Below are 9,131 nucleotides of genomic sequence, written 5' to 3'. Positions count from 1 at the left end.
GTTCCCCCATAATGTGTGAGTGAGAGTGTGTTCCACTGATGTATGGATGAGTGACCCAGTTTAAGTAGCGTATCTAGCAGTGTAAGTCACCGCGGTGAATGAGGTGTGTGTGCTGGCAACACTACATAGAGTTCATTGGGAATCGCTTTGGAGAAAAGTGTGTGCTAAATAAGTAAATGTAGGGTACATGTTTTGTTTTCACTTCTCTGTCCATTTTGCCCATTGTGGTATGGCCCAACGGTATTCAGATGTTTCACTGGAACTGCAAATTTTTTCTTCAAAACGTACTCGCGTTCAGAAGTCCATGTTCTGATGGTCAGGGCCCCCTCATTCTCATCTTCTCTCCCCCTCTTAGCTCCAGTTGTAGAGAAGTTTTGACAAGTTTTGCTTTAAAGCCCAACAGTAAAAACAGTATGAATGTTTGGAACTGCAACATTTTTCTGGTGAGTGGACAACCCAAGACTGACTGGAAGGTATGACTTTATTAGTCAAGGAACCCTTCAGGGTTCAACAGAAGTCATTCCAAAACAGACAAGAGAGAATTCCACCCCGACAGATTCCCAAACCGGTTTCCCCTAACAGCGGGCACGTTTTTTAGTAACCATCTCCGCCAGAAAAGTCTTGGCTTGTCCTAGCTAGAGCAAATAGGACATTTTTTTAATCAGTTGCCATTGCCCACCAGATAATTAAGAGTGCAGGCAAACAAAGTGGGAGGACTCCCAACACTGATGGAAAGCAACTTCATGGGACCTTCCACAAAGGGAATGCCACCAAAACAGGATCTGAAAATACAACAAATAGCTCACCTTTCATGGACTTCAAGTGATTTCCGAGTCATTTGTTGATAATGCAGTACAGAATGTACCGTTTTTATTCAACATCGTGTTCAAATAAACACAATGTAAAACGTCTTAAAATATCAGAAAACTCTTTGCAACAGCAATATCCTCACGTAACAAAAACCAAAAGGGTTCAAGAGATCAGGTTCAATTCAGATTGCAACATAAAGGCTACAACTTCCAATTACATATTTTTATTCAACATTTCATTAACCTACCACTCAGAAGAAAAAAAAACTGAATAGGACATTTTTAGTTAATATTCTTCATGTAACAGATTTACCCCATCAAGTAGGACTTCAGACAAGATTAAAGTAATATAATACATTGTAATAACAGTAGTTAATGAAGTACAAGACCATTTGCTGATTGAGACTCATTAGTGCTTATACTACCAAGATTACATTTAACACTCAGTGCTTCTTACATCCTTTATACCAGCTTCAGGTGATAGTTGGCATCAGCGATTGATGAAACAAATATTTCATACAGAAAGCCACAATGCCCTTTTCAGTTTAGAAAAATCCCCTTCCAGATTCTTTAAACCAATTTGGCATTATACAGCTTATTGAATCAAGACAGCAAAAGCCTTTCATATTTATCTTATAAATTTGCCAGTACACCTGTCAATGTATTAACCTAAAGCGTTATCATATACTCATTATAAAAAAAATGCACATCTCATTGTCCCAGTAATATTGTAATACAAACCAGTTTTAAAACCCCACACTGTACCAGTCTGTCAATAGACCAGATCAGAATTAAATAGTACACAAGTTCACACCATTACGCATACATTGCACATAACCATTCATGGTGAGAAGGTTCCTAGGCAGCCTCAACGAATATCGTAAAATGCAGCAACCAGGATGTGTATACAAATCAAAAAATGTAAACAAGACATACTGTAGCTGTGTGTGCACAAGTTTAGCTGCAGTCACATAATGAGAATAAGGCAGATGGTAATATTAATTAAAGATGGCTCTAGGCTGTATTAATGCCCCACAAACAGCTGGAGACATTTACAAAAGTGCTACTGACTCAATTTTTTCTATTTTAAAATGAAAAACTAATTATTTGTAAGGTGGTAGAAAAATGAATAATTAAATACAGCAACATGTCAAAGCTCTAGCATTATCAAAAGGCTACAGTTTTAACAGAGAAATCTCAGCTATGTGGAAAAAACAGCTATGCGTGTGTGTAACTTCAAATGTTTCTAAATTCAGTACACCGCTTAAACAGACACCTTTTAACAATGCTAAACAAAGGAATACTAAACAAGAACACTATACTGTGACAAAACGCTTCTCAGGACAGACAATGGAAAAAGAATTAATATCTAAAAGGAAAAAAATCATGCCCAAGGAAGAAGAGTTATAAACAATTACAAAATAAAGTCATCACAATAACAAGTTACTAAACTACTATAACAATGTCTTTTATATTACCAGTGCTACTTTCCACTGGAAATTAACTGTTACAGATAATCTTAAACAATTAGGCCTCAAACAGATGAAGGCAGAACAAAAGAATCTGGAGTCACGCACTTAATGTGTAGACTTTTAAAGCTTGAGAAAAAAAGGAAAAAAAATATAAAATAAATAAAAATAATGCCTGTACTTAAAATTAATACCAAAACAGTAGTAACTTTGTACACAGTATATTCAAAAGTGAGCAGATAAGTACTTTGTATTATTATGCTAAATACTCATGTTAAACACATTTAGGAAACCCCCATAAGCATAAGTCTTCTTCTTCACCAACACTTCCACCAAATGTAGTTGTTCTTACAAAAAGTATTCACTCACATTTTTTAGTAACTGCATTAGGTGATAAACTATAATAATGGTTCTCAGAGGTATTTGAAAGTTTTACATTATTTTCCTCACAGGCAGGAGTACAGCCATTTTGACTGACACGATTCCCATATGCTGGTTTGAGGAGCGGGAGGTTATCCCAGGACTTGAAAATGACAAAGATCTTGGATAATAACAGCTGCAGTCACAGGAGAGGAAGCAAAGGCTCTAGCCATGGAGATCCGGGCAGGACTCGCTATGCCAATAGTGCATTATGTGTACAGCCGTCTGGTGCCACCAGTAGAACATGAGGACCACCAGGATGTGCCACACCTGGTGACTAGCACCCAGGTAGTTCAGCTGACCTGTGAACATGAACCAGGTTTCAGCATGGAATAATGATGCCAGTTTCATGACATGAGACATGAGCAGCAGGTGGCGTAGTGACTAGAGCCATCGCCTTGGAACCAGAACCCAGCAGAAACCCTACTCCTGCTCCTGTGCCCTCGATCAGTCTACTAGTACAGTACAACACTCTGCTGTATTTAAAAAAAAAAAATAATAATAATCACCATTACCCTACACAGATGTAATCTCATACTTTTGTCTAATGTTTTACTAAAAGCACATAAAATACTACAGGACTTCATGTGATAAATACTTATTGGATTTAGTGTCTATAATTACGCTAATAACTGACATTAACAGTTATACTGGAAGAGAATGTCATACCTGGGAAGTAGCGCTCAGGAACTTTGGTGATGTAAAACAAGAAGGCTACAGCAGCTATCAAATACATCACCAAGACACGAGGGACAAACACCTATCAAGAGAAAGGAGAGTTAAAAACCCTGCAGAAGTTAAATACACACAACTCTCAACTTTTTTGCAATGGGGATAATCTCTACATATGAAATGCTTAAAAGCATGTGGACACAATGCTTTAAGAGGCACTGTGCACTGTTACTGACACTAGATGATTTTGATATTAAAACTATGTTAGTGTAAAGATATTCATGTTCTTAAATCTGTTAACATTACTGTGACACATGCAGGCAGCACAAAAGTGGGGGGGCATAAACAGAATGTCCCCATTATCCTTTAAACTTTCCCAGGCAGTCGGAGGGCATGTAACGCTGCCATTGAGATACAGCCTTTCTCAGCATTAAACTCCCTCACTGTGATCCCTCAACAGTTTCATCCATTCTCCGCCCTGCTTGCTGAAAAAACACACATTTTCACAATAATTCACATAACTGAGGTAATCGTTACATATTTATAGTGTTTTTATGTAAGAAGTCAAAGGACCTAAATTTCTTTTCCATCTCTTGTTCTAATACCCCTAATGAAGATATTTACCATTCCTCCAGTAAAAATTACACAGCTCTAAAAACTGGTAAATCACTGCAAGTAAATTAAAACAAAATCACTTTAGAGAAAATCAGCTAAATAATAAGAGTCTGGGAGTTACGATTGATGCGAGTCTGTCATTCTCTCAACATACTGAAGCCACAACCCGGTCCTGCAGATACATCCTGCATAATATTCGTAGGATCCGTCCCTACCTCACTACTGACTCCGCCCAACTACTTGTCCAGGCCATGGTGACTTCCTGTCTGGACTACTGCAACTCTCTCTTGTGTGGCCTTCCCGCTACTGCCATCAAACCTCTGCAGCTGATACAGAACGCTAATGCACGAGTTGTGCTTGATTTGCCAAAGCACTCCCATGTATCACCTCTACACATCTCTCTGCGCTGGCTTCCTATAACTGCCCGTATCAAATTCAAAACCCTGGTTACTGTGTACAAATGCATCAGTAGAACTGCTCCCGGCTATTTACAAGACTTGATCAACCGATACACCGCAGCCAGGCCCCTTTGCTCATCTACTTCTGCTCGCTTGGTGGTCCCGCACACGAAAGGCAAAGCTCGGAGGTTCTCGTTTCTGGGTCCGTTGTGGTGGAATGACCTTCCCCTGTCACTCAGGACTGCGGAAACGCTGTATATTTTCAAGAAGGGTCTGAAAACCCACCTTTTCCAGATCCACTTTGCCCAAGATCTCTTCAGATCATCTATGGTGTAACTGTTCACGCATCGTAAATCCAAAAGCATCCCCAGATACAACCTTTATTCAGCCATTACTCTGGTATTGTACTGCTCATTTGTGTATCTTATAAAATTTAATAAAAAGATTAAAAAAATTGGTGTGGGTATCGGGATTTGTCTGTGTCTTATGCACCTACTTGAACGATGAACCTCGGTGTAGCAAGTGGTAGGGAACAAACTAGGTTTGCTTGAGACTTTCATGTCTGCAGCTACGTCTCCTTCTCTCAATGTAATGCATAAATTGTACTTTTGCTGAGATGTACATCACTTTGGACAAAAGCATCTGCTAAATTAATAAATGTAAATGTAATAATAATCATCATCACCACATTAATTAATGGTTGTGAGTGGTTGAGATTTTCACTGCGATAGGGTGTTCTCCCATGTTTCCTTGCACTAAAAATACTTAAGTTTCCGTATATAGATATGTGAATCTGTATTCTGTAATTTTCTTCAGTGTTCCTGTGAATATTCCCTTGAGTCCATCCTCTGTACTGTCACTTTAATTGACCTCAAGTGAGCTATGCAGTTCAAGCAGAAATTTTAAGTCTGCCAATAAAAAAGGAAATCTGTCTCACCTGCACAATAACAGCACTAAACCCTCCATTGAGCCACACCCAGTGAGCGGCTGGGATGATGCCATATCCGGCCACAGAACAGAACATGATGGAGCGTAGCCGGTGCCACTCCTTGTTTAGGTACTGGGGATGAATCTGGGCAAAGAACACTGCTAGTATCATGGCCAGCACCATGATCAAGTACACCTGGCGCCAGTACTGAGAAGGAGAGACATGAAACCACAGTCATATATCATATCAGTTTTGCACATTACGATTTTCATCATAAAATACTCTAAAGATTTCCCACATTTAACATACACCATTGCAGTAAAAAGCATAGAAAACTCCGGGAACGTAGCAGCCAAGGATTCCGACTGAGATTCCTGCACAGTCCAGAGCCATCCATCGGCGGCAGGTTTTCTCTGAGCGGTGGCAGCAGAATATGTGGTAACCCACCGAGCAGAGCATGCACACCTGAGGATAATAGAGGAAAAAAAAAAAAATGTATTCCTGGAATATGTCAAAGAAACACCAAGCTAAACAACAACTGAGCCTTAACATGGTGGCAAAGCGAGTAACGCTGCTGTATCACAGCACGTGGGTGGTGAGAGAGGACATGGGTTTGATCCCCGCTCAGTCTGTGTGGAGTTTGCATGTTCTCTCCGTGTCTGTGTGGGTTTCCTCCCACAGTCAAAAGACATGCTGTTTAGGTTCCCCATAGTGTGCGAGTGACAGAGAGAGAGTGTGTTTCACTGATGTATGGATGAGTGACCCAGTGTAAGTAGTGTATCTAGCAGTGTAAGTCATCTTGGTGAATAAGGTGTGTAGGCTGATAACACTATATAGAGTTCACTTTGGAGAAAAGCATCTGCTAAATAAATAAATGTAAACAATTATCAACTTGTCTTTTTATTTTGTGTTCCAAAACAGACAAAAGCACACTTCAAAGTAACACACCTCCTTTTGTAAACTGGTTATGCTGCTTGGTGAAATATAATACCAGTCAAAAGTCTGAGTCCACTTGATGGAAACTAGTTTTTGTTCACAAGGCATTTAGTTAACAAGTTTGAACAGGAAATGAGGTGACATGTCTTCAAAGCTCTTTTACAGTTCCCAGAGATGTAGGACACTTTATAGGTTGCCTTGCTTTGACTCTTCTGTCAAGTTCATCCCTTACAAGTACTGCCAAGGTGTGCACACACTGTTCACTGGAACTGTACTTTAACCCCTAACACTTAGAGCTACAGCACATACCTGAAAGCAGAAAAGTCCTATGGAATAGATGACGTAGTCTTCTCTGGATGCACCTGCTGCTGGCAATACCGTGGACATATCATACACCCCAAGGAAGAAGAACAAGATGAATCCTAGCAGGTGGCTCCAGATGTTCACCGTTTCATTGGACAATACAAAAAGGCTGGAAGAGAAAGAAAACCAAGACATTTACTCCACACACACATTGTCTGAAGCCGCTCATCTCAAGCGGAGTCACGGCAAACCGGAGCCTAATCCAGCAACACAGGGTGCAAGGCTGGAGGGGGAGGGGACACACCCAGGATCGGACGCCAGTCCGTCGCAAGGCACCCTGAGTAGGCTTCGAACTCCAGACCCGCCAGAGAGAGGGACCTGGCCAAACCCGCACCCCTGCAATATTTACTCCTTTCTTAACAAGTGTACCACCAACTCTGTAAAGATTCTGGTGTACCTTAGTCAGTACTACGTACAAGTTAATGTAGAAGTGTAGCTGGTAACGTACTGGTTAGAGCTGCTGCTGCCTTTAGACCCAAAGGTTACAAGTTCAAATCCCACCTCCAGCTGTAGTATCCCTTAGCAAGGTACTTACCCTAAATTGCTCCAGTAAAATTACCCAGCTATGTAAATAGGCAAATAATTGTAAGTATCTTAATATTCTGAGTCCCTTTAAAGAAAAGCATCAGAATACCAATTGCATTATGACAATACATTACTGTATTGCAGTTAACACAGGAACAATCTAATCAATATAAAAAAATGGATCAACTGGTCATAAATCGCATGTGTTGCAACTTGAGGATTACCTATTACAAAATATTACTGATAACCAAACCTGTGACAGACCTAGGTAAATAAAGGCTACATTTACATGTATTCATTCAGAAGACACTTTTCTCCAAAGCGACACACATTTCAGAGAAAAATACAAAAAGTGCATTACTGAAATAACAGAGCAGAGGCTAAAGACACCCAAAGGGTCATGAGAAAAGATGGGTCTTGCCATTGTTTACATCCTGACCATGAATATTAAACAACAACAAGAAAAATATAGTGTGACATGAGCCATTTGCTGTAAGCTTTGATTCTATGTCTATCTTGCACAGCAGCTTTTCTGTTAAAAGTACTGGCTGTAGCTTTGGAGCTCTTTTGCAGGAACTTTCTAAGGAGTAAACAAATGCACTAGATACAGTCGAATGCAACATCAAAACATAACCTCAATTTGCGTTTAAAAAGTCTTTGCAAACTGTAACCCCCTGCCTTCGGGCTGATAGTACAGCACTACGTAACGCTGAGTCTCTATTTACATAAAAATATGGGCTCTGCCGATGATTTGAGCTGACATAAACAATAATGAAGTAGTAATGAGAAGTAGACTGAAAACAGTCCTTAGAGATTTTCAACACCCAAAAAAATCCTCTTTGACACTTACCTTTTAATACAGAGACTCGAGGGCAGGTGGGCTCTGTACCCATCAGTGATGTATGGGTTTTCCTTGAGGAAGACAGGAATCTGTTCATATGTGTAGAGACGGATCCCTCGCGGTACGAGAACTGGCCAGTATTGGTAGCTACCCAGCTCTATGTAATGGGTGCTCTTCATCAGCTTCTGAGGCATCATGGGCTCATCTGCTTTCCCACCTGCAGCAGAACACCAGAGAGTAGAAACATACAGATTGTGAAGAACATGTGCTCACTGCCTAGACAAGACAGTTTCCAGCTATTTAAAATTTAAATGCCATGATTCTTGGCAGGTGAACCTCTTACTTTGACACGAGATCAAAAAGATGAATCACTATATTAATTATATCTGTACAACTTGCCCCGCACATCTAACACAGTCGTGTTATATCAGTAAGTCTTGATGCTGCTGGTACCTAATAAGTTATTTCACTTATTCTATATAACAACACGCTTGTTGTTGTTGCTGGCAACATACATCTTGCAGCTTTTAAGATTATAATCAAATATTACCTTCCGTTACCTGAATACGTGGCTACACAAATACATCCAGAAATATTTTAAACAAAAAATAATAAATTATTTTTTTTTTAAAAAAAAGAAACGTGTCAAGACATGCAGAGAGTGGGAGCTACCAAGCTTCCTCATTCTCCACTGGACCGGTGACGACAACTGCTCGACACGTGCTGAGTTAGGACCCCATTGGCTGGTCACTTTATTGCCTGAACAAAGTAATTTATTATTATTATTATTATTATTATTATTATTATTATTATTATTAGTCGAGAGAATATAATAGATTATATACATAATGGGTGAGGCAAATACGGAAAGATTACTCTTGTTGATAGTTTTTATGTGCGGTACAGAAGGAAGTGTACTTTTTTTTTTTTCAAATTTTTCTTTGAAAAACAGGGACGTTTCAGTTAATTTGCCCCGACCACAACGTCATTTATCCGTCATTTATCAATGTCGCATGTATAATTAATATATTTTAAAACAAATGCGCGCGCGCCTATGTGTTCTACTCTAAAGCAATGTTTTCTTTTAAGAAGTTGCAGGCAGTGTTACTGACACTCCGCACACGAGACTTAGAGGACAGACAGTACATCTTTCTC

General features: G+C 39.7%; 1 protein-coding gene across 2 annotated transcripts; it reads right to left on the bottom strand.

Annotated features, from left to right (window-relative positions):
- Positions 1–880: 880 nt before the first annotated feature.
- LOC108925015 (progestin and adipoQ receptor family member 3-like) lies at positions 881–8,683 on the bottom strand. Of its 2 annotated transcripts, none has more exons than XM_018736714.2 (7): positions 8,527–8,683; positions 7,986–8,193; positions 6,557–6,719; positions 5,621–5,776; positions 5,321–5,518; positions 3,368–3,458; positions 881–3,000 (listed from the first exon to the last, which is right to left on the bottom strand). In XM_018736714.2, exons 2-7 carry the CDS (start codon positions 8,171–8,173, stop codon positions 2,864–2,866), a joined length of 933 nt encoding a protein of 310 aa, XP_018592230.1. In that variant the 5' UTR covers positions 8,174–8,193; positions 8,527–8,683; the 3' UTR covers positions 881–2,863. The 2 variants fall into 2 exon arrangements, with proteins under 2 accessions (XP_018592230.1, XP_018592231.1); XM_018736715.2 differs by having other exon boundaries at positions 8,537–8,662.
- Positions 8,684–9,131: the final 448 nt, after the last annotated feature.

The sequence above is a fragment of the Scleropages formosus genome, chromosome 6 (genome assembly GCF_900964775.1).
Source record: "Scleropages formosus chromosome 6, fSclFor1.1, whole genome shotgun sequence".
Lineage (NCBI taxonomy): Eukaryota > Metazoa > Chordata > Actinopteri > Osteoglossiformes > Osteoglossidae > Scleropages > Scleropages formosus.
This window is presented reverse-complemented; position numbering and strand designations above follow the sequence as displayed.

What these genes read in the sequence shown, in the direction of transcription:
- LOC108925015 (XM_018736714.2), bottom strand. Translation starts at nt 8,173, where the DNA reads ATGATGCCTCAGAAGCTGATGAAGAGCACCCATTACATAGAGCTGGGT. An exon ending in ATGCTTTTTACTGCAATGGT is followed by an intron (nt 5,519 to 5,620) that starts GTATGTTAAATG and finishes TCTCCTTCTCAG; the next exon opens with TACTGGCGCCAGGTGTACTT. An exon ending in TCCTGAGCGCTACTTCCCAG is followed by an intron (nt 3,001 to 3,367) that starts GTATGACATTCT and finishes TCATGTTCACAG; the next exon opens with GTCAGCTGAACTACCTGGGT.